Raw genomic sequence first — 26,316 nt, 5'->3', positions numbered from 1 at the left:
TCCATTAGAGCAGACAGCTCATCTTCTCCTATGACTGCCCGCCTCGATGTCGAAGGTCGAGGTTCGTCGTCTGCTGTGGCTGATGTGGAAGGCTTGCTTGACTGCTGAGCCTCGCGCATTTTTCTATCACACAGTTCTTTGTAAGGACTCAAACCATGCTGCAAATATCTCCTAAACCTATGTACCCTTTCAAAATTAAAGTCGTACTTATCATTGCAGTGAAAATCTCACGCAGTTGCTTCACGTTCATTTCGCTACTGCATTCGGTTTCGATTGTTACCCTTTCCTCTTCCAATTGCATCAGCTCTTCATCTATCAGTTCTTGGTCATGGGATGCCAAAACCTCTTCAACATCATGTTTGTCAGCTTCCACAAGCTGAACTCACTTTGTCCTTGGTTCATCACAATCAAAACGCTTAATTATGTCTAGTTTTACACTAAGTGTAACACCCTTACGAGCTCTTTTAGGCTTTTCCAGTACCTTAGAACTCGTCTTGCAAACGGCTGCTCACAGGCTTGTGTTTAAGCAATGCCGTTCCGAATCCGGGGGAGAGCGGCTGCTCGGGGTGTGCGCTGCCTTTTATCACGCACTGATTTTTTTCGCGCGCTGATTTTTTATCGCGTGCTGCTTTTTTTCATAACAGTGAAAACACCTTCTGAAAGCGAAAACAGGGGGCTAATGTAGATCTTTCGTAGCAGTGAGGTTTCGTAAAGCGAACATTGGAAAAGCAGGGGACACCTGTATTACTTAAATGCTAATAGAAAAAAATTGCTGTACCAGCGGATTTGGTAATCTGGTTAGTGAAAGCAAACATACAGCAAGCAATTAAGGTAAATAGGATGTTGATCTTTATTGCAAGGGTTTTCAATTTTCAAATATAGGAGCAAGGAATTTTGCGAAGATTGTCCATGTCCTTGGTGAGACTATACCTGGAGTATTGTGTGCAGATAGGATCTCCTTACTTAAGAATCTATATATCTGCCTCTGAACAAGTATAATCAAGGTTTGCCAGACTGATTCCTAGAATGGCAGGTAGTGATTTGGGGAAAGATTGAATTAGCTCAGCCTATGTTCACTAAAGATCTGCAGAATAAGAGATCACATTGAAACAGCTAAAAATTCTTTCAGGATTAAACAGACTGGATATGGCAAGGATATATCTCCTGATTGGATGGTGTTGAGGACAAGGGATTACAGTCTCAAGATATGGTACAAAACAGGATTGAGATGAGAAGAGATATTTTCTCTCGTAGGATTATGAACATGTGGAATTTTCTCAATGCATAATATGGTGAAAGCCAAATACATTTACAAAGAGACCAATACTTTTCTAAATATGAAGAGATAATGAAAATACAGTTGGTATATGTATTGAAGTGTAAGATCAGCTGTGATCTTTTTGAATGGGAAACTGTCTTAGAGAATTGAATGTCCTCCTGCTCCTATTTTCTATTTTTCCATGTGTACACTGAGATAAAGGAACATGATTAATGACAAATCATTGTAATTTTAAAAAATGCCAAACTGCATGTGAACAGTTAATGTCCGTTTCAGAGCACTCTTAATGTAGGATAGCCATAAGACCATAAGATATAGGAGCAGAAGTGGGCCATTTGGCCCATTAAGTCTGCTTTGCCATTCAATCATGGGCTGATCCAATTCTTCCAGTCATCCCCATTCCCCTGCCTTTTCCCTATACCCTTTGCTGCCCTGGCTAATCATGAACCTGTCTATCTCTGCCTTAAATGCACCCAATGACTTGGCCTCCTGCTCGTGGCAACAAATTCCACAGATTTACCACCCTCTGACTAAAGTAATTTCTCCACATCTCTGTTCTAAATGGACGTCCTTCAATCCTGAAGTCATGCCATCTTGTCCTACACTACCCTACCATGGGAAATAACTGCCATATCTAATCTGTTCCGGCCTTTTAACATTCAGAATATTTCTATGAGATTCCCCCCCTCATTCTCCTGAACTCCAGGGAATACAGGTTTCCCCCGCCATCCGAAGGTAGTGTTCCTATGAAACGATTCGTAAGCCGAAATGTCGTAAAGTGAAGAAGCAAATTACCATTTATTTATATGGGAAAATTTTGTGAGCATTCGCAGACCCAAAAATAACTTACCAAATCATGCCAAATAACACACAAAACCTAAATTAACAGTAACATATAGTAAAAGCAGGAATGATATGATAAATGCACAGCCTATATAAAGTAGAAATGCTTTTCCACAATCATTACTGCACTGTTTACCGTAGTGAAAATCTCACGCAAGCTGTTGGCAAAAACACGGCGCAAGCGCTCTCCAGTAACCTTTAAGCTATGAAGCTGCCAAATCATACCAAATAACATGTAAAAATACACAGCCGATATAAAGTAGAAATAATGTATGTACAGTGTAGTATCACTTACCGGAATCGAGAAGACAGCGCCGAGCACACTGATGATGGTGTGTTAGGCTGAGTCAGAGTTTGGGTGGTGCAGTGGCTCCCACCCTCTGGGCCGCCGAGCGATACATTGCCGTGAAGCATGCAGCGGTGCAGCGGTAGCCGGGAGGCACACAGTACATCTTTAAGAAAAAAACCTGAAACAAACATGCTAATTAATTAGGTGCCGCCCGGCACGTAATTGTCGGCCCAGATCAGTGCTGATTTCCGATTGCGTCATCTCTGATCTGGGCCGACAATTACGTGTTGGCGGCACCTAATTAATTAGCATGTTTATTTCGGCTTTTTTCTTAAAGATGTGCTGTGTGCCTCCTGGCTACCGTTGCATTCTCCGCGAATTGGTATCTGTCCGTGGCCTCGGGGTTGGGTGGTGGGACACTGGGGTGTCATCTCGTCATCGTCTGTTTCCATTAGGGCAGGCAGGTCATCTTGGATCTCTGCCCGCCTCGATGTTGAAGGTCGAGGTTCGTCGTCTGCTGTGGCTGATGTGGAAGGCTTGCTTGACTGCTGAGCCTTGCGCATTTTTCTATCACACAGTTCTTTGTAAGGACTCAAACCATCCTGCAAATATGCCCTAAACCGACGTACCCTTTCAAAATTAAAGTCATACTTTATCATTACTCATTCGGTTTTGATTGTTATCCTTTTTTCTTCCAGTTGCATCAGCTCTTCATCTATCAGATCTTGGTCGTGGGATGCCAAAACCTCTTCAACATCATGTTCGTCAGCTTCCACAAGCCAAACTCACGTTGTCCTTACTTCGTTCACCACAATCAAAACGCTTAATTGTGTCTAGTTTTACGCTAAGTGTAGCACCCTTACGAGCTCTTTTAAGCTTTTCCAATACCATAGAACTCATCTTGCAAACAACTGCTCACAGGCATATGCTTAAGCAATGTCAGCGAGAATGCTGTTCCGAATCCGGGGGAGAGCGGCTGCTCGGGGTGCGCGCTGCCTTTTATCGCGCGCTGCTTTTTTTTCATAACAGTGAAAACACCTTCTGAAAGCGAAAACAGGGTACTAATGTAGGTCTTTTGTAACAGTGAGGTTTCGTAAAGCGAACGTTCGAAAAGCGGGGGACACCTGTACAGCCCAAGAGCTGCCAGACGTTCCTCATACAGTAACCCTTTCATTCCTGGAATCATTCTTGTGAACCTTCTCTGAACCCTCTCCAATGTCAGTATATTCTTTCTAAAATAAAAAGCCCAAACTGTACACAATACTCCAAGTGTCTCATGAGTGCCTTATAGAGCCTCAACATCACATCCCTGCTCTCATATTCTTTACTTCCAGAAATGAATACCAACATTGCATTTGCCTTCTTCACCATCGACTCAACCTGGAGGTTAACCTTTAGGGTAGCCTGCACAAGGACTCCCAAGTCTCTTTGCATCTCTACAATTTGAATTCTCTCCCCATCAAAAATAGTAGTATGCCCGTTTATTTCTTTCATCAAAGTGCACGACCATACACTTTCCAACATTGTCTTTCATTTGCCACTTCTTTGCCCATTCCCCTAAATATCTAATCCTCTCTGCAGGCTCTCTGTTTCTTCAACACTACCTGCTGCTCCACCTATCTTTGTATCATCGGCAAATTTAACCAGAAATCCATTAATTCCATCGTCCAAATCATTGACATACATTGTAAAAAGCAGCGGTCCCAACACCGACCCCTGTGGAAATCCACTGGTAACCGGCAGCCAGTCAGAATAGGATCCTTTTATTCCCACTCTCTATTTTCTGCCAATCAGCTAATACTCTCCCTTGCTAGTAACTCTCCTGTAATTCCATGGGCTCTTATCTTGCTAAGCAGCCTCCAGGGTTCCAATGTTTCAGACGTGATAGAAGCAGAGGAATGAAGGTGGGGGGGGTGGGTGGCATTGCTGGTCAAGGAAAATGTTACAGCAGTGCTCAGGCAGGTCAGATTAGAGGGCTTGTCTACCGAGGCCATATGGGTGGAGCTGAGAAACAGGAAAGGTATGACCACATTAATGGGGTTGTATTATAGACCACCCAATAGTCAGTGAGAATTGGAGGAACAAATCTGCAGAGAGATAGCAGACAACTGCAGGAAACAAAGTTGTGATAGTAGGGGATTTTAATTTTCTACATATTGATTGGGACTCCCATACTGTTAAAGGTCTAGACGGGTTAGAGTTTGTAAAATGTGTTCAGGAAAGTTTTCTGAATCAGTATATAGAGGTACCAACTAGAGAGGATGCAATATTAGATCTCCTATTAGGAAACAAGTTTGGACAGGTGACGGAAGTGTTTGTAGGGGAACACTTTGGTTCCAGTGATCATAACACCATTAGTTTCAACTTGATCATGGATAAAGATAGATCTCGTCCTTGGGTTGAGGTTCTAAACCGGAAAAAGGCCAAATTTGTAAAAAATGAGAAAGGATCTAAAAAAGCGTGGATTGGGACAGGTTGTTCTCTGGCAAGGATGTGATTGGTAAGTGGGAAGGATTCAAAAGAGAAATTTTGAGAGTGCAGAGTTTGTATGTTCCTGTCAGGATTAATGGCAAAGTGAATAAAAATAAGGAACCTTGGTTCTCAAGGGATATTGGAACTCTGATAAAGAAGAAGAGGGAGATGTATGACATGTATAGGAAACGGAGCAAATGAGGTGCTTGAGTATAAAAAGTGCAAAAAAAAATACTTAAGGAAATCAGGAGGGCTAAAAGAAGAGAGGAGGTTGCTTTGGCAGTCAAGGTGCAGGATAATCCAAAGAGCTTCTACAGGTATATTAAGAGCAAAAGGATAGTAAGGGATAAAATTGGTCCTCTTGAAGATCAGAGTGGTCAGCTATGTATGGAACCAAAAGAAATTGGGGAGATCTTAAATGGGTTTTTTGCATCTGTATTTACTAAGTAAACTGGCATGGAGTCTATGGAAATAAGGCAAACAAGTAGTGAGGTCATGGAACCTATACAGATTGAAGAGGAGGAGGTGCTTGCTGTCTTGGAGGCAAATCAGACTAGATAAATCCCCAGGACCTGACAGGGTATTCCCTCGGACCTTGAAGGAGACTAGTGTTGAAATTGCAGGGGCCCTGGCAGATATATTTAAAATGTTGGTATCTACAGGTGAGGTGCCGGAGGATTGGAGGATAGCTCATGTTGTTCTGTTGTTTAAAAAAGGCTCTAAAAGTAATCCGGGAAATTATAGGCCGGTAAGTTTGATGTCAGTAGTAGGTAAATTATTGGAAGGAGTACTAAGAGATAGGATCTACAAGTATTTGGATAGACAGGGACTTATTAGGGAGAGTCGACAAAGCTTTGTGTGTGGTAAGTCATGTTTAGCCAATCTGTTAGAGTTTTTTGAGGAGGTTACCAGGGAAGTGGATGAAGGGAAGGCAGTGGATGTTGTCTACATGGACTTCATTAAGGCCTTTGACATGGTCCCACATGGGAGGTTAGTTAGGAAGATTCAGTCGCTAGGTATACATGGAGAGGTAGTAAACTGGATTAGACATTGGCTCAATGGAAGAAGGCAGAGAGTGGTAATGGAGGATTGCTTCTCCGAATGGAGGCCTGTGACCAGTGGTGTGTCACAGGGATCAGTGCTGGGTTCATTGTTACTTGTCATCTATATCAGTGATCTGGATGATAATGTGGCAAATTGGATCAGCAAATTTGCTGATGATACAAAGATTGGAGGTGTAGTGGACAGTGAGGAAGGTTTTCAAAGCTTGCAGAGGGATTTGGACCAGCTGGAAAAATAGGCTGAAAAATGGCAGATGGAGTTTAATACAGACAAGTGTGAGTTATTGCACTTTGGAAGGACAAACCAAGGTAGAAAATACAAGGTAAATGGTAGGGCACTGAGGAGTGCAGTAGAATAGGATCTGGGAATACAGATACAAAATTCCCTAAAAGTGGCGTCACAGGTAGATAGGGTCGTAAAGAGAGCTTTTGGTACATTGGCTTTTATAAATCAAAGTATTGAGTATAAGAGTTGGAATGTTATGGTGAGGTTGTATAAGGCATTGGTGAGGCTGAATTTGGAGTATTGTGTGCAGTTTTGGTCACCAAATTACAGGAAAGATATTAATAAGAGTGGAAGAGTGCAGAGAAGGTTTACAAGGATGTTGCCGGGACTTGAGAAACTCAGTTACAGAGAAAGGTTGAATAGGTTAGGACTTTTTTCCCTGAAGCATAGAAGAATGAGGGGAGATTTGATAGAGGTAAATAAAATTATGATGGGTATAGATAGAGTGAATGCAAGCAGGCTTTTCCCACTGAGGCTAGGGGAGAAATAAACCAGAGGACATGGGTTTAGGGTGAAGGGGGAAAAGTTTAAAGGGAACATTAGGGGGGGCTTCTTCACACAGAGAGTGGTGGGAGTGTGGAATGAGCTGCCAGATGAAGTGGTAAATGCGGGCTCACTTTTAACATTTAAGAAAAACTTGGACAGGTACATGGATAAGAGGTATATGGAAGGATATGGTCCAGGTGCAAGTCAGTGGGACTAGGCAGAAAAATGGTTTGGTACAGCCAAGATGGACCAAAAGGCCTGTTTCTGTGCTGTAATGTTCTATGGTTCTATGTGTGGCACCTTGTCAAAGGCCTTCTGAAAATCCAAGAACACCACATCTCCTTTATGTACCTTGCTTGCAATTTCCTCAAAAGATTGCAGTAGGTTAGTCAGGCAGGATTTTCCTTTCAGGAAACGGTGCTGGCATTAGCCTATCTTGTCATGTGCATCCAGGTACTCTGTAATCTCATCTCTAACAATCAGTTCCAACAACTTCCCAATCACTGATGTCAGGCTAACAGGTCTGCAAGTTAGCTTACTTTTTTTCTGATACTCGGCAAGATCTCTCCACAACTTGAATGTCCTGCCATTTCTTAAAAGTTGGTCTCATCTTTAAGGAACACACATCAAAGTTGCTGGTGAACGCAGCAGGCCAGGCAGCATCTGTAGGAAGAGGTGCAGTCGACGTTTCAGGCCGAGACCCTTCGTCAGGACTAACTGAAGGGAGAGTGAGTAAGGGATTTGAAAGTTGGAGGGGGAGGGGGAGATCCAAAATGATAGGAGAAGACAGGAGAAGGAGGGATAGAGCCAAGAGCTGGACAGGTGATAGGCAAAAGGGGATACGAGAGGATCATGGGACAGGAGGTCTGGGAAGAAAGACGGGGGGGGGGGACTCAGAGGATGGGCAAGAGGTATATTCAGAGGGACAGAGGGAGAAAAAGGAGAGTGAGAGAAAGAATGTGTGCATAAAAATAAGTAACAGATGGGGTACGAGGGGGAGGTGGGACCTTAGCGGAAGTTAGAGAAGTCGATGTTCATGCCATCAGGTTGGAGGCTACCCAGACGGAATATAAGGTGTTGTTCCGCCAACCTGAGTGTGGCTTCATCTTTACAGTAGAGGAGGCCGTGGATAGACATGTCAGAATGGGAATGGGATGTGGAATTAAAATGTGTGGCCACTGGGAGATCCTGCTTTCTCTGGCGGACAGAGCGTAGATGTTCAGCAAAGCGGTCTCCCAGTCTGCGTCGGGTCTCGCCAATATATAAAAGGCCACATCGGGAGCACCGGACGCAGTATATCACCCCAGTCGACTCACAGGTGAAGTGTTGCCTCAGCTGGAAGGACTGTTTGGGGCCCTGAATGGTGGTACGGGAGGAAGTGTAGGGGCATGTGTAGCACTTGTTCCGCTTACACGGATAAGTGCCAGGAGGGAGATCAGTGGGGAGGGATGGAGGGGACGAATGGACAAGGGAGTTGCGTAGGGAGCGATCCCTGCGGAATGCAGGGGGGGAGGGGAGGGAAAGATGTGCTTAGTGGTGGAATCCCGTTGGAGGTGGCGGAAGTTACGGAGAATAATACGTTGGACCCGGAGGCTGGTGGGGTGGTAGGTGAGGACCAGGGGAACCCTATTCCTAGTGGGGTGGCGGGAGGATGGAGTGAAAGCAGATGTACGTGAAATGGGGGAGATGTGTTTAAGAGCAGAGTTGATAGTGGAGGAAGGGAAGCCCCTTTCTTTAAAAAAGGAAGACATCTTCCTCGTCCTAGAATGAAAAGCCTCATCCTGAGAGCAGATGCGGCGGAGACGGAGGAATTGCGAGAAGGGGATGACATTATAGTAGACATGTCTACTATAAGCCTACTGACTCTCACAGCTATCTGGACTATTCCTCTTCTCACCCTGTCTCTTGCAGAAATGCCATCCCCTTCTCGCAATTCCTCCGTCTCCGCCGCATCTACTCTCAGGATGAGGCTTTTCATTCTAGGACGAGGGAGATGTCTTCCTTTTTTAAAGAAAGGGGCTTCCCTTCCTCCACTATCAACTCTGCTCTTAAACGCATCTCCCCCATTTCACGTACATCTGCTCTCACTCCATCCCCCCGCCACCCCACTAGGAATTGGGTTCCCCTAGTCCTCACCTACCACCCCACCAGCCTCCGGGTCCAACGTATTATTCTCCGTAACTTCCGCCACCTCCAACGGGATCCCACCACTAAGCACATCTTTCCCTCCCCCTCCCTCTGCATTCCGCAGGGATCGCTCCCTACGCAACTCCCTTGTCCATTCGTCCCCCCCCCCATCCCTCCCCACTGATCTCCCTCCTGGCACTTATCCGTATAAGCGGAACAAGTGCTACACATGCCCTTACACCTCCTCCCTTACCACCATTCAGGGCCCCAAACAGTCCTTCCAGCTGAGGCAACACTTCACCTGTGAGTCGACTGGGTTCATATACTGCGTCCGGTGCTCCCGATGTGGCCTTTTATATATTGGTGAGACCTGACGCAGACTGGGAGACCGCTTTGCTGAACATCTACGCTCTGTCCGCCAGAGAAAGCAGGATCTCCCAGTGGCCACACATTTTAATTTCACATCCCATTCCTATTCTGACATGTCTATCCACGGCCTCCTCTACTGTAAAGATGAAGCCGCACTCAGGTTGGAGGAACAACACCTTATATTCCGTCTGGGTAGCCTCCAACCTGATGGCATGAACATCGACTTCTCTAACTTCCGCTAAGGCCCCACCTCCCCCTCATACCCCATTTGTTACTTATTTTTATGCACACATTCTTTCTCTCACTCTCCTTTTTCTCCCTCTGTCCCTCTGAATATACCTCTTGCCCATTCTCTGGATCCTCCCCCCACCCCCTCCCGTCTCTCTTCCCGGACCTCCTGTCGCATGATCCTCTCATATCCCCTTTTGCCTATCACCTGTCCAGCTCTTGGCTCTATCCCTCCCCCTCCTGTCTTCTCCTATCATTTTGGATCTCCCCCTCCCCCTCCAACTTTCAAATCCCTTACTCACTCTTCTTTCAGTTAGTCCTGACGAAGGGTCTCGGCCTGAAACGTCGACTGCACCTCTTCCTACAGATGCTGCCTGGCCTGCTGCGTTCACCAGCAACTTTGATGTGTGTTGCTTGAATTTCCAGCATCTGCAGAATTCCTGTTGTTCTCATCTTTAACTTCCTCTGTTGTAATAACACCAAAAAGTCATGCACCATTTAAAAGACTAATGCACTATTTCTTCTGAATGTTCCTTGTAGTTCTGTGATGTTCATTGTAGCTTCTCATTCCGTGCCTTTCTTTCATTGCCCAGCTTGGTGGGACTGCCTTTATTTACCCAGATTATCTCCAACAATCTGAATCATTACATTCATGACCACCATTGTTTCATCTTTAGTCATTGCTCTGTGTATCTATCTACTGTTGACATGGTGTGGACATTTAAATGGACACTGGTACCTCTCTGTCTCATCCTCTGTCCTGTATCTTTATTGTCTCATTGTTTGTTGAGCATAAGCCAGAATTTCTACCGATTATGTTATGTCCTGGGTTAACCAGATTATTTCGGTTTTGGTATTCTGTTCATGCTGAACTGAAGTCTGAGGCAAGTTACTTAAACACTAGGAATATACTCATTTACTGGTAAAGGAGTATAGTCTTTGAACTTCTTAAAAAAAAACCTCAACCACGGAGTTAGAAATCTACCTATTGTCTGGGTTATCTTAACTACCGCTGCCCATGTCCTTTTATGTTAATCGGGCATTTAAATTCTGAATCATCTATATTGACTCCTGATTCTACAATGTCTAAACTTGAAAATTCTTCTATCAATAAGGCCCTGTTGTACCAATTCTCTTATCTCTTCCATGTTTTTGCATGGTTGACTTGATGCTCCCAAATAGTCTTTATCTCAAACTCAGCCTCATTTTTACACCTCTCATCTTTTCCCCTGCCTTTAATGGCTTCATATTTTCTGCATGTGCATCCGCATAGTGGATTTTTGTAATAAGACGAGGAATGCTACCCCCCCCCGCAAAAGAATTGTCCACTTTTGACGCAACATATTCCTTTTTGAGCAATCAAGGGCCAATAAGCATATGGATAATTGATTAAACATTTAATTTGTTAAAATTCCATTATACAGATTGCAGTGTAAATAAGGTTCAGCTTCACACAGTTGTGAAGAAACCATTTCAACATAAGCTTTAGATAGTGAGAAAGCATGGAAAACTATTAAATCATCTTTCTGTGGAAGGAAATGTGCTTGCAGTGTAGCTACCTGCTTATCATCATTAACTACCAAATTCAGTGTTTACTTGGAATGCACTAGTAATCTCTAATAGTAATGAAAAGTGTTTTCTTTTGATATCTGGCCATTGAGCATGTCTCGGCCCTTTGCATAAAATAGAATTCTAGAAATGTCTGTTGTTCAGATCATGAAGTGAACTATTGTTTGATTAACAATAAAATCAGGAACTGATTTTAGTAAATCAACATTGGCCTGAACAAGTGGGTGGGTCTTGATTTAAGTATTTCACCTTATGTACATGTCATCGCTGCAACAACCAATATTGTTCCAATACTGCAGTTTGTCTCCAACAGGCTTCCTGCTGGAAAAGAATGAACCTACTGGATGAGCAGGAAACTGTTCAACCTTCATTGCCTCCATTCCTGAAACAAGAGCACCCTAATCTGGGTACTGATTCACAGTAATCAGGCAGCATGTGCCAAGCCCATATTAAAAGGCCGAGCTCCAAGTTGGCATTGACTCCTGGACTTAATTGTATGAGAGGATGGAACTTATATTATACATCAAGGGGACAAAGCTCCTCTTGCAATCAATTTCCACTACCTGCTATGCCTCTGACAATCATGTTCAACAGTAAGACATGGGAAACCATTGATAGAATTTACCTTGCCTTTGACTGACTGAGGAAAAGAAATTTTTGGAAATCAGGACCTCAAAGCACAACAGAAAACATTTAATATACTGAGCAGAAATGATCCCTGCCCTCCAGTAAGCTCTGAAAAGATGGGTACAATATAGCAGGCATCACAAAACACTGGGGGAGTGTAGCCAATACCATCTCTGCAGTTCTCCAAGCCCATTGATCAAATAGCTGAACCAGCGACCCCATGATTGTCGTTCTAATTAGGTGAGCTGGATTGTTCATATGTCTGACATGAGATTTTAAACTTTAGATTAACTTTATTCGTCACATGTACATCAAAACATACACTGACATGGGTCATTTGCATCATCGACTAACACAATGGGGGAGGGGGATGTGCTGGAGGCAGTCTGCAAGTATCACCATGCTTTTCGTGCCAATGTAGCATGACCTCGGCTAAGTAAACCAAGCCCATACATCTTTGGAATGTGGGAGGAAACCGAAGCAGAACATGCAAACTCTTTAAAGAAAATGGTGGAATTGAACCCAGAGCACCGGTGCTGTAAAGCATTGCTAACTGGTACACTATCATGCCTTCCCAATAAAATTCCCAAAATGAATACTTTCCTCTGTCAGGACATGAGATTTCTAGGAGGATTGAAAATGCTTAAAGGTGGCTCAGAGTGTCCTTGAAAACATTTAATGTCCTCACTAATTATCAACTCCAGTCCATGGCCATTTAAAATGTGAGAGTGATTGAGCTTTAGACAATCTGCCCACCTGCATGGTCAAGCACCACCGCCTGCACGTGTGGATACTACACTATAGCCACCTTTGGCTGAAGAAGGTTTTACTGCACTATCTACAAGGGAACTTGAACTTAAAAGTGCATCTAAAGCTGTCAATCTTAGTAGCCAGAATGCCAGCAAAGTAAGATGTCAGACAGAATAATTGAATCTACTTATTCTTACCGACCAACACATTTACACTTCAAATCAGTTCATGATTAGGTTTGTCTGGGACACAATGAACGATAATTTCTGAAACTCGTGGACGTACTTTGTTTTTCAATTAAAAGGAGCCTTGATGGACATTTGGTTTGGAATTAATTATCCATCAAGAGATCTGAATTTTGGGTATGCTGTTAGCTTAATCTGTCTCAAATTTAACAGGTCAGGGAAAAAATTGAAGCTTGTAGTATCTGATGTAAAATTTGTTTATCAGGTAAAAGCTCAGTCTGAATTACGAAAGACACCTGTATCAGAGGCAAGGAAGACCCCAGTGACGCAGTCACCAAACCAAACCAGCAGTTCACAGTTCATCCCCATTCACCATCCAGGAGCATTTCCTCCTCTTCCTAGCAGGCCAGGTAAGTGAGCAGTTGATGTATTATAAACTGAACCGCCACTCAGAATGTTGATCTGTGAACTTACCCTATTGATTATGTTTTAAAATAATACAAAAGGAGCTTTGATGTTTGTATGCAGATTTAATGGTGGATTTCAATTAGGTGTTAATCAGAGATGTCCATATGTCTCAACTTACCAAGTTCTGTGCAATACTCTGCCTGAAACTGATTTTGCTGTGTTGAGTTTATTTATATGTGTAGTTAAGTTCACATATCAAATTCATTCTGGCTGTTAGAGTTTGTCCAGGGTTAAGTGAAGCCAAATTATGTTACAAGCAGCTCCTCACCCCATACTTAAATTGTATATTCTTTAAATTTATGTGGCTTCCTTTGGGAATAATAAATTCATTTGCTTTCAGTATTTTATGAATATTTTATATTTTGCTTTAAAGTAAATATATCAAGGTTGTTGAACAGATTGCACATATAGAAACTAATGGGTGTAATCTTATAGCCATTACATAGATAAGGTTGCAAAATTACAAAGTTGGGGATTAAATGTTCTAGGATACTTCTAAGAAATTGGCAGATTGGAAGAAGAGGTGGAATCAGCTTGACTTTCAGAGAATGCTATAAAGGAGGAAGGATCTTAACTAAGAAAACCATCCACAATCAATTGAGGATTGGTTCATGAGCAGAAAATAGGTATAAATAGATTATTTTTAGGATAGAAGGCTGTGGCCATTTTACTGTTGCAGGCCTCAGCTTTTTTTCAAACTATGCCAGTGATTTGGATGAGGAGATTGCTACAAGGATTAACCCTCAACAATAATTATCAGTTACGCACAGAGAGGATCTGTATTTACTCCAGATATCATTATTGTCTCAACTAATAGGCACATGAATTTACAAACTAACTAAATGTGTGCAGGTTGACTAGGTTTCTCTGAGTCTCCATGAGCAGTCAAAGAATATAAATGGTAATACCTGGGAAAAGGAGTCTATGCTGGCCAGGCATTCCTCGTGGTCCTGATTTATTGTGCATGTGGCTGACATAGGGTCCTCCATATCCAAAATGGCTGGTCTCCAGAGTTCTCCCAAAATCCTCCAGTTTTATTCATTTCCATATCAGATCAAACTATGATGTTTCAATTTTGTTGGCTGGAGGTAATGGTAAGGTGAAGACAGAAACGGGTGAATTTATTATGGAGAACAAGGAAATGGCAGACGAGTTGAACAGGTACTTTGGATCTGTCTTCACTAGGGAAGACACAAACAATCTCCCAGATATAATAGTGGCCAAAGGACCTAGGACAATGGATGAACTGAAGGAAATTTATATTAGGCAGGAAATGGTGTTGGATAGACTGTTGGGTCTGAAGGCTGATAAGTCCCCGGGACCTAATGGTCTGCATCCCAAGGTACTTAAGGAGGTGGCTTTAGAGATCGTGGACGCATTGATAATCATTTTCCAATGTTCTATAGATTCAGGATCAGTTCCTGTGGATTGGAGGGTGGCCAATGTTGTCCCTCTTTTCAAGAAAGGAGGAAGAGAGAAAACAGGGAATTATAGACCGGTTAGCCTGATGTCGGTGGTGGGAAAGATGCTGGAGTCAATTATAAAAGATGAAATTACGACACATCTGGATAGCAGTAACAGGATCGGTCCGAGTCAGCATGGATTTACGAAGGGGAAATTGTGCTTGACTAATCTTCTGGAATTTTTTGAGGATGTAACTATGAAAATGGACATGGGAGAGCCAGTGGATGTAGTGTACCTGAACTTTCAGAAAGCCTTTGATAAAGTCCCACATAGGAGATTAGTGGGCAAAATTAGGGCACATGGTATCGGGTGCAGAGTACTGACTGGATTGAAAATTGGCTGGCTGACAGAAAACAAAGAGTAGCGATTAACGGGTCCCTTTCGGAATGGCAGGTGGTGACCAGTGGGGCACCGCAGGGTTTACAATATATATTAATGATCTGGATGAGGGAATTAAAAGTAACATTAGCAAATTTGTTGATGACACAAAGCTGGGTGGCAGTGTGAAATGTGAGGAGGATGTTATGAGAATGCAGGGTGACTTGGACAGGCTGGGAGAGTGGGCACATGCATGGCAGATGCAGTTTAATGTGGATAAGTGTGAGATTATCCACTTTGGTGGTAAGAACAGGAAGGCAGATTATTATCTAAATGGAGTCAAGTTAGGAAAAGGGGAAGTACAACGAGATCTAGGTGTTCTTGTACATGAGTCACTGAAAGCAAGCATGCAAGTGCAGCAGGCAGCGAAGAAAGCTAATGGCATGCTGGCCTCCATAACAAAGAGAGTTGAGTATAAGAGCAAAGAGGTTCTTCTGCAGCTGTACAGGGCCCTGGTGAGACCACACCTGGGGTACTGTGTGCAGTTTTGGTCTCCAAATTTGAGGAAGGACATTCTTGCTATTGAGGGAGTGCAGCGTAGGCTCACCAGGTTAATTCCGGGATGGCGGGATTGTCATATGTCGAAAGATTGTCATATGTCACACTGTCATATGTCGAAAGATTGGAGCGACTGAGCTTGTATACTCTGGAATTTAGAAGGCTGAGAGGGGATCTTATTGAAACATATAAGATTATTAAGGGATTGGACACGCTGGAGGCAGGGAGCATGTTCCCACTGATGGGTGAGTCCAGAACCAGAGGCCACAGTTTAAAAATAAGGGGTAAACCATTTAGAACGGAGTTGAGGAAAAACTTTTTCACCCAGAGAGTGATGGATATATGGAATGCTCTGCCCCAGAAGGCTGTGGAGGCCAAGTCTCTGGATGCTTTCAAGAAAGAGATGGATAGAGCTCTTAAAGATAGCGGAATCAAAGGTTATGGGGATAAGGCGGGAACTGGATACTGATTGTGGATGATCAGCCATGATCACAGTCAATGGCGGTACTGGCTCGAAGAGCCGAATGGCCTACTCCTGCACCTATTGTCTATTGTAATTTAACCGACCTGTGTCAGTTTCTCATTGGATGTGGCATCCTTGCTTTATGCCTCTCCCTTCAGCCTTGTGACCCAAGTAGTGTCTTTTGCTCTGTCCAGCTCTAACCAAGTCAGCCAAACACTGTACCTAGATGACCAGATCACAGGCCATTCCTTCTGCAAAATTGTCATTTTACGAAATAAACAACTTCTTACTTGATAATGGTTCGGGGTTTAGCAGATCATTAACAGAAACTCCTTGTGTCCATGTTCAACTGCTCTGTTTAAGTTATCCCAGTGCAAACATTAGTTCACAAAAAGATAGCCTCCATTCCTGCAACCACATGGCAAGAACAAAGACTTTTGTTTTGTCTGTTTCCACTACCCTTGCCTCATTCCTGTTCACTGATTAGTAGATTGGAGTTCTTTTTGGCCAACATCTCCCTCCACTTGATCCAAAGGTATTTATTTTAGGATCATTATTCACCTGTCATTCTGTTGACTGTCCATAGGACAGCCATGGATCCCCAGTAGGTGTGTTACACTCACATTATATAGTTCAGTAGTTCCATGTTATATCAGAGTATGTATACAATATACAGCCTGAAGCTCTTGTTCTTTGCAGACATCCATGAAAACAGGATACCCCAAAGAATGAGTGACAGTAGAAACATTAGAACCCCAAAGCCCCCCATTCCCCCACATCCCAAGCACAAGCAGCAGTAATTGACCCTCCCCCACTTACTTGAGCAAAAAAAGGACCAACCCCCTGCACCCCCCAAGCAAACAATAACAAAGTCTCCTTAGAAAGACCATGAGCTACAGTGCAACAAAAACTAATCGTTCACCCGACAATTTGACATGCCACAGGCTCTCTCTCTCTCCCTAATAAAGGGGCAGAGAGGTGTCACACAGAGGGGAGACTAACAAGACAAGAAAACACTTGCTGATTTGCAGTGTTAAAGTCTGCCACATCACTTTTCTCTCCCCTACCCCCAAGTTCTCCTGACTTGAGAATCAGCAACAAACTTTCCCCCACCAATGAGCAAGAGAGCGTGACCATAGTACAGAGCCTTCTGACAGCTGATCTGCTGTTCCTGATTCTTGATATTCCGTTTTCTCTCGGCGCTTCAGTCAGCATCTCCGGCATAGAATCGGCTTGTCTCCAGGTCTGCAAAACCTCGGAATCCCAAAGGCACACTGGTCATCTAGACCACGACCTTGGGATATCAATAAAACGGCCAGTCCGCGAACCCCGAGAACAGGAACCAATGTCATAACTGAAGTTTGAGTGCTGTAGATCAGGGTCTTAAACAGAATCCCATCCACCTTGAAATGGAAAATGAGAGACATTAAAGGTAGAAATTAAGCTGTTTGCACAGTTGAGCTCAAAGAAGCTGCTGTCTACTGCCATCATAGCTCCGCCCAGCCCTATTAACTTAGAAAGTGTAAGCTGAAATTGTGTGAAAATTAGAGGATGACCCTGATATAAAACAGAAGAGGTGATTGTCAGTATAGAAAGTGTGTGAATTTAGTAAATAAATGTTAATAGTAAAATTAAAGGTAAAAGTAACTTTTACTTACTGAATTCGCACACTTTCTCTATTGACAATCATCTCTTCTGTTTCCTAAGAGGGTCATCCTCTAATTTTCACACAATTTTTTTTTCCTTCCTCCTTCTAAGTTGACAAACATTAAGCATTATAATTATCAACATACATAAAATTAGTATTAGAGCAGCATGCAACACTCTTCTCAGCATGGATGTATTTAAACATTTGATCCCTAATTCTAAAACTTGCTCCAAAAATCTAAGCTGCCCAGTACTTCATTTGCCTTATCAGGTGTTTTGATTAGTTTGTTCAGACCATTGCTGGATTATCTCTCTTGCATCCTCTACAACTTTTATCCAGTCTGCTGTCAAGTTAGGAATCAGTGGTAACTCGGTAACAACATAGTCCCACAAGTATTGATCCATATCAATGCATTGTAATGTGAGGTTCTCCTTTGTTACTACATCTACTGCTGGCTGAGGCAAAGTTCACTCTCCAGTAGCCAGGTCTGAAGTCAGGTTTCCAGTGGTGACTTTGTGACTTTCCATAGGGCACTGTTTCCAACCCTGGGTATAACCCGGTCCTGTTGTTACTATATAATATCTGTCCCACCACTGCATATTGCAAGAAAGATTGATTATTCACTGTCAAAATAGACAATAAACTTTTCATAAGTACTGAAACCACAATTTGTAAGTTCCTTGTCATTACTTCTGGGTAAGCCCATTGGTCTCTCCCCACCCCCTCCCCGTGGCAACTTGATAAATCTGTCCCTTTCCCAGTACCAGTCATAACAATATTGTGTGTTGGTGGGTTACTTAAGGATATCCGAGTACCTTATGATAATTGCCCACATTGTGACCCTTTTTTTTTAAAGGGTAGGTTAAGTTATTTCCACATTGGAGAAGAATGTAAAGTACTACACCAACATAAATCCTTCCTTTACCAATGTTTTAGGTACTCTATCCGTCTTCTAAGGTGACACAAGGGGACCTTTTCTCCAACCTATTCTTTTAACTGCTTATCTGATACCCAGTTTATTATTTGATGGTGGGAGAGTCTAAGATTAGAGGACAGAGCCTCAGAATAGAGGGGTGTCCTGTTAGAATGGTGATGAGGAGGAGTTTCTTTAGCCAGAGAGTGGTGAATCTGTAGAACTTGTTGCCACAGACAGCTGTGGAGACCAATCTATGTATATTTAAGGCAGAGATTGTTAGATTCCTGATTGGTCAGGGCGTGAAGGGATATGGGGCGGAGGGAGGCGGGAGATTGGGGCTGAGAGGAAAAATGATGAAATGCTAAAGTTGACTTGATGGGCCAAATGGCCTAATTCTGTTCCTATATCCTATATCTTATGGTCTTATGTGCATCAAGTGGTAATTTTTTTTTGCCAATCTTTGCATTTTTTTAATCCTCTTTCCAAAGAGCAATTTTCTAAGAAGAAATGACCATTGCATATGAAGAGGTGTACTGTAGGCCAATCTTGTGGTAAATCACTGGGCATCTGAGCAGTGCTGTTTGGTTTTAACTTGACCACCTTTATTTCTTGTACTTTTTTCCCTTTTATGACCAAGCCATAAATTCCTTTGTTATTCACTTGGCATTTTAGTGTTAGCTTTGAACCTGGATGCATCCTTTTAACTTTTGCTTTCCTCAATTCCATTTGTTGTTCTTGTATCATTAGCCTTCTATTACCTAATCATTCTATCTTTATTCCCTCTTCTCGTGTATTTTTCTTTGGAGTTCTTTCCCTAACACTTTTTTAAACAGGAATTGTTAATTGTTTGAACTATTTTCCACCTGCATTACTTTTGCAGTCTGTGGTATTGGCTTGCTTTACAACTTAATGAAGATTAGAGCTTGCCCTATGAATATTCTGTCGTTCACAAAAGAGAGCCTTGAGGATCTCAATTGTTCCCCCTTGGAATCAATAACCTAATTACCCTATCCTGCCTTGTCAGTCTTCTCCTAACACCTTAATTTTACAATTTCTTACCTTTTTCATGTGCCCCAAATCCTCCTGCAATTTTGGACTAAATAAACCTGCAATTACTACCTATTCTGTATTTTCTTTCACAATATCTGTTCTTGTCCCTACATATGAAGAATGTGTAAACCTTATTTTGTATAACTGTTTTCTCAATTTTACTGAAGTTCGTTAGATAGATGATGAATAATTCTTATTAAACAATTCATGTTTTACCAGTACAGGACCACAATCCCCTTTCCAAAATCCTTGGGGCCAGTTGCATTTTGAATTCAGAATTTTTCGGATTTCAGAATCCCTCCTTATTGGTTCCGGGACCACCACCCCCTCCCCCCTGCAGATACCAAAAAACACGTACGCTCAGGTCCTTTATTTAATTTGTCTCAGTGTGGGTGGACTTTAGGACCCAGCAGAGCTCCGGACCTACGCACATCCTCCTGTATACTTTAAATCATCTCTAGATTACTTATAATACCTAATACAATGTACATGCTGTGTAAATAGTTGTTATACTGTATTGTTCAGGGAATAATGACAAGAAAAAAACATTGAATAAAACATAAAAATATACAGCTTCAAACGAATGGAATCATACGTGGTAAATGACTTATTGGAATAAATGTAGAACGTCACTGTCACTATAAAACTCCAGTAACCTGTCTTTCTGTTTCTTTAAATCATATACAGTGATAGTTCCGACACCATATTCTTCAGTAAGACACCGCACAGACACACCACAATCAAGCTTCTGCAATAACTCCCCTTTCTGCGTTATTGATAATGATAAATGCTTCCTTCTCTTTTTCTCATTGTTACCCATAGGGGTATCTGCAGCTTTTTTTGACATCTTCACAGTGAAATTAAACACAAAGTCAACAGTGAACACAAAATATCAGCGAACAGCAAATGCACGTGTAACCAGTAGGAGTGCTGATCCACAAGTGATGTCTGGCAGCCTCTGCTAGTGCTGCCACATCACACCTGAGTGATGTCAGCTGTTGGCGAAAAAAAACTTTGGTTTTCAGAGCTTTTTAACATAGAACATAGAATAGTACAGCACAGTACAGGCCTTTTGGCCCACAATGTTGTGCTGACCCTCAAACCCTGCCTCCCATATACCCCCACCTTAAATTCCTCCATATACCTGTCTAGCAGTCTCTTAAACTTCACTAGAGTATCTGCCTCCACCACTGACTCAGGCAGTGCATTCCACGCACCAACCACTCTCTGAGTAAAAAAACCTTCCTCTAATATCCCCCTTGAAATTCCCACCCCTTACCTTAAAGCCACGTCCTCTTGTATTGAGCAGGGGTGCCCTGGGGAAGAGGTGCTGGCTGTCCACTCTATCTATTCCTCTTAATATCTTGTATACCTCTTATCATGTCTCCTCTCATCCTCCTTCTCTCCAAAGAGTGAAGCCCTAGCTCCCTTAATCTCTGATCATAATACATACTCTCTAAACCAGGCAGCATCCTGGTAAATCTCCTCTGTACCCTTTCCAATGCTTCCACACCCTTCCTATAGTGAGGTGACCAGAACTGGACACAGTACTCCAAGTGTCTAACCAGAGTTTTATAGCGCTGCATCATTACATCGCGACTCTTAAATTCTATCCCTCGACTTATGAAAGCTAACACCCCATAAGCTTTCTTAACTACCCTATCCACTTGTGAGGCAACTTTCAGGGATCTGTGGACATGTACCCCCAGATCCCTCTGCTCCTCCACACTACCAAGTATCCTGCCATTTACTTCATAAAATTTGGATTTTTCAAATTTTGGATTTCAGAATTTCAGATAAGGGATTGTGGACCTGTATTTTCTTGTAATGGAAACAGCAAGCTGCTTTGAAAGGGTCTAATAGTTAGCAGGAGATATTTCTGTAAAGCTGGATTTGGAACTGGTTACAATACCAATAGACTGGCACGTCTGGTAAAATCAGTGTCTTTGTTTTAATTGCAGGGTTTCCTCCACCTCCCTATCTGGTGTCGCCACCAGTTACTTTCCAAATGACTCCTGGCTATACATTTCCACCTGGAGTCTCCATACCAGGACCTTTCATCCAAGCCACTGGCCACCCACAGTCAGGAAACCAGGTACCAGGCGGGAAGCAATCCCATGTCCCCTATAGCCAGCAGCGCCCTTCAGGACAAGGGCCAATAAACCAAGGACCCCAGCAACAGCAGCAGCAATCTCAGCAACATCAGCAGGTCACTCCATCCCAGTCACAGCTTCAGGTTCAGGTTGTGAACCAACAGTCACCCACCAAGGCAGTGCAGCCATTGGGAAAGAATCAACACCATCTCGGACCTCAGCAGGTAAGGCAAGTGTGGTAGATCCAAGTATTAATGAAAAGCACTGCAAGTAGATACAAAAATATAGGTTTGTAAATAATCCAATTTTTAAAATTAGTTAATTGTCTTTATCTTGTGAGCAGAGAATGGTCAGTCTCTGAGGTAATGCCAGCATAAAGCTATTGTATGATAGTGTTGGAAATTATCTGCAGTAGTATGTGTTTCTTCTATTTCTTAATCTGTTGTCCTACTATATATTTTTAAAAGGCATTATCCATTGACTAGATTTGGTTACACCGATTCAAGGTTTTGAATATCAATGCTTCTTTGGGAATGTTTGAAATCTATGCATTTGAAATACAAACCCCATATCCAGAAAAGTTGGGATATTTTCCAAAATGCAATAAAAACAAAAATCTGTGATATGTTAATTCACGTGAACCTTTATTTAACTGACAAAAGTACAAAGAAAAGATTTTCAATAGTTTTACTGACCAACTTAATTGTATTTTGTAAACATACTCAAATTTAGAATTTGACGGCTGCAACACACAACAAAAGTTGGGGCAGAGGCATGTTTACCATTGTGTTACATCACTTTTCCTTTTAATAACACTTTTTAATCGTTTTGGAACTGAGAATACTAATTGTAGTAGATTTGTAATTGGAAATTTTGTCCATTCTTGCTTGATAGAAGACTTCAGCTGCTCAACAGTCCGTGGTCTCTGTTGTCTGATTCTCCTCTTCATGATGCGCCATACATTTTCAATAGGAGATAGATCTGGACTGGCAGCAGGCCAGTCAAGCACACGCACTCTGTGTCTACAAAGCCACGCTGTTGTAGTCTCTGCAGAATGTGGTCTGGCATTGTCCTGCTGAAATAAGCAAGGACGACCCGGGAAGAGTCGTTTCCTTGATGGCAACATATGTCTCCCTAAAATCCTAATATACGCCTCAGAATCAATGGTACCTTCACATACATGCAACTCACCCATGCCGTGGGCACTGATGTACCCCCATATCATCAGAGATGCTGGCTTTTGCACCTTTCGCTGATAACAATCTGGATGGTCGTTTTCATCTTTGGCACAGAGAACTCGACGCCCGTTTTTTCTGAAAACTAGCTGAAATGTGGACTCATCTGACCACAGCACACGATTGCACAGTCTTTCGGTCCATCTGAGATGAGCTCGGGCCCAGAGAACTCGCCGGCATTTCTGCATAGAGTTGATGTATGGCTTCCTCCTTGCGTAATACAGTTTCAAGTTGCATTTCTAGATGCAGCGACGGACTGTGTTGAGTGACAATGGTTTTCTGAAGTACTCCTGAGCCCAGGTGGCTATAATTGTCACAGTAGCATGACGGTTTCTTAGGCAGTGCCGCCTGAGGGCTCGAAGATCACGTGCATTCAACAGTGGTTTCCAACCTTGCCCTTTACGCACTGAGATGTCTCTGAATTCTCTGAATCTTTTCACAATATTATGTACTGTAGATGTTGAAAGACCTAAATTCTCTGCAATCTTGCGTTGAGAAATGTTCCTTTTGAACTGACTAACAATCCTCTCACGAATTTTGGCACAAAGGGGTGAGCCATGACCCATCCTTGCTTGCGAAGACTGAGCCTTTGATGGATGCTACTTTTACACCCAGTCATGATACCTCACCTGCTACCAATTAGCCTGCTTAATGTGGAGTCTTCCAAACCAGTGCTACTTGAATATTCTGTGCACTTTTCAATCTTATTTTAACTCTCCCAACTTTTGTTGAGTGTGTTGCAGCCATCAAATTCTAAATTTGTGTATATTTACAAAATACAATTAAGCTGGTCAGTAAAACTATTGAAAATCTTTTCTTTGTACTTTTGTCAGTTAAATAAAGGTTCATGTGAATTAACATATCACAGATTTTTTGCATTTTGGAAAATATCCCAACTTTTCTGGAAATGGGGTTTGTATATAAATAATGAAATAAACAACTTTTGTACTATTTGCTTACTTTTAAGTTCAATAGTTGTTTATAAGATCTGCCTTTATATCTAAGTATTAAAAATAAATGTTTGTTTCACTATTCATGTGCACTTTTATTTAACCATACTCCTATTTACAATTGTTTTGTGGTATAATATGGGCATTGAAATTAGTTGTGTCCTCATTCTGCAAAAGGTGGCCTGAGCCTAATAGTTTTTGTCTTCTGATGTTGGGATTTGGGAGGTTATTTTTTTGGACTTGAAAAACAGCATACAGACCACTCATCAGACGCCCCGGACCAGTTCTGAAGCAAGTGAAAACCTGGCCAGCAGGAGCCATTTCTGCTCTTCAAGACTGCTTTGAGCACACTGACTGGCTTATTTTCAGGGAGGCTGCAACCGATGGTGACTCCATCAACTTAGAGGAGTACACGGCATCAGTGACTAGTTACATCAACAAGTGCATCGATGACGTCACTGTGTCCAAGACCATCACTACACGCGCTAACCAGAAGCCATGGATGACAGTGGAGGTGCGTGCGCTGCTGAGGACCCGTGACTCTGCATTCAGAGCAGGTGACAAGGCAGCCCTAACAACAGCGAGGGCCAAACTGTCCTGGGCCATCAGAGAGGCAAAGCGTGCACACACTCAGTAAATCCACAGCCACTTCCAGGACAGTAACGACATGGCGCATGTGGAAGGGCACTCAGGACATCTCCAACTACAGGACAATATCACCTGCCTGTGCTGGTGATGCCTCCCTCCCAAATGCGTTGAACAACTTCTATGCTTGTTTTGAGGCGGAAAATGACGTGGTGGTGAGGAAGACCACTCCTCCTCCCAATGACCAGGTGCTGTGTCTTACCGTTGCCCATGTTGACCCTACGCAGGGTCAACCCACGGCAGGCTGCTGGACCAGACAATATTCCTGGCAGAGTGCTCAAGAGGATGTGCAGACCAGCTGGCAGATGTTCTCACTGACATCTTCAACATCTCCCTGAGCAGTGCCGTCGTTCCAACGTGCTTCAAGGCCGCCACTGTCGTCCCCGTGCTGAAGAAGCCTTCAGTGTCCTGCCTCAATGACTACCGTCCCGTTGCACTCACATCCATCATCATGAAATGTTTCGAGAGGCTCGTCATGAGGCACATCAAGACCCTGCTGCCCCCCTCACTGGACCCCCTGCAGTTCGCGTATCCTCCCAACCGTTCAACAGACAACGCCATTGCCATCACCCTCCACCTGGCCCCAACCCACCTGGACAAAAAAGACACATAAGTTCAAATACTGTTCATAGGCTTCAGTTCAGCATTCAATACAATCATTCCTCAGCACCTGATTGGAAAGCTGAAACTGCTGGGCCTGAACACCTCCCTTTGCAACTGGATTCTAGACTTCCTGACTGGGAGACCTCAGTCAGTCTGGATTGGAAGCAGCATCTCCAACACCATCACACTGAGCATGGGGGCTCCCCAGGGCTGTGTGCTCAGTCCACTGCTGTTCACTCTGCTGACCCATGACTGTGCAGCAATACACAGCTCAAATCATATCATCTAGTTTGCCGATGACACGACCGTGGTGGGTCTCATCAGCAAGAACGATGAGTCAGCATACAGAGAGGAGGTGCAGCGACTAACGGACTGGTGCAGAGCCGACAACTTGTCTCTGAATGTGAACAAAACTAAAGACATGGTTGTTGACTTTAGGAGAGCATGGAGCGACCACTCTCCGCTGAACATTGACGGCTCCTCCATTGAGGTCGTTAAGAGCACCAAATTTCTTGGTGTTCACCTGGCGGAGAATCTCATCTGGTCCCTCAACACCAGCTCCGTAGCCAAGAGAGCCCAGCAGCGCCTCTACTTTCTGCGAAGGCTGAGAATAGTCCATCTCCCAACCCTCATTCTCACCACATTTTACAGAGGATATATCGAGAGCATCCTGAGCAGCTGCATTACTGCCCGGTTCGTGAATTGCACCATCTCAGATCGCAAGGAATAGTGAGGTCAGGTGGGAAGATCATCGAGGTCTCTCTTCCCGCTATTACAGACATTTACACCACACACTGCACCCGCAAAGCTAACAGCATTATGAAGGAGCCCATGCACCCCTCACACAAACTCTTCTCCCTCCTGCCATCTGGCAAAAGGTACCGAAGCATTCGGGCTCTCACGACCAGAATGTGCAACAGTTTCTAACCCTGAGCCATCAGATTCCTCAATACTCAGAGTCTAGACTGACATGTACATCATTTATTATTATATTGTAATTTGTCCTCTACTGTGCCTATTGTCTTGTTTATTAATTATTGTACTGCCCTGCACTGTTTTGCGCACTTTATGTAGACCTGTGCAGGTCTGTAGTCTAGTGCAGTTTTTATGTTGTTTTCGCATAGTCTAGTGTAGCCTTGTGCTGTCTCACATAGTCTAGTGTAGTTTTGTGTTGTTTCATGTAGCACCAGGGTCCTGGAGAAACGTTGTTTCGTTTTTACTGTGTACTGTGCCAGCAGTTTATGGTCAAAATGACAATAAAAGTGACTTGACTTGACTTGAACTGAGAAAATAGCTTACTTCTTGTACCTTATTTATATTAAATATATTTAAGA

General features: G+C 43.0%; 1 protein-coding gene across 4 annotated transcripts in view; it reads left to right on the top strand.

Annotated features, from left to right (window-relative positions):
- smg7 (SMG7 nonsense mediated mRNA decay factor) overlaps positions 1 to 26,316 on the top strand; it is a 151,021-nt gene that overhangs the window by 81,156 nt on the left and 43,549 nt on the right. For all 4 annotated transcript variants that reach the window (XM_072273975.1, XM_072273972.1, XM_072273973.1 and 1 more), the window contains 2 exons: positions 12,837 to 12,981; positions 21,418 to 21,773. In XM_072273975.1, coding sequence (XP_072130076.1) covers positions 12,837 to 12,981; positions 21,418 to 21,773 — 501 coding nt within the window. The remainder of the gene's footprint in view (positions 1 to 12,836; positions 12,982 to 21,417; positions 21,774 to 26,316) is intronic.

This window comes from Mobula birostris, chromosome 12 (genome assembly GCF_030028105.1).
Source record: "Mobula birostris isolate sMobBir1 chromosome 12, sMobBir1.hap1, whole genome shotgun sequence".
In the NCBI taxonomy this organism is placed as follows: Eukaryota; Metazoa; Chordata; class Chondrichthyes; order Myliobatiformes; family Myliobatidae; genus Mobula; species Mobula birostris.
The sequence above is the reverse complement of the archived record's forward strand: the minus strand, read 5'-3'. Positions and strand labels throughout refer to the sequence as shown.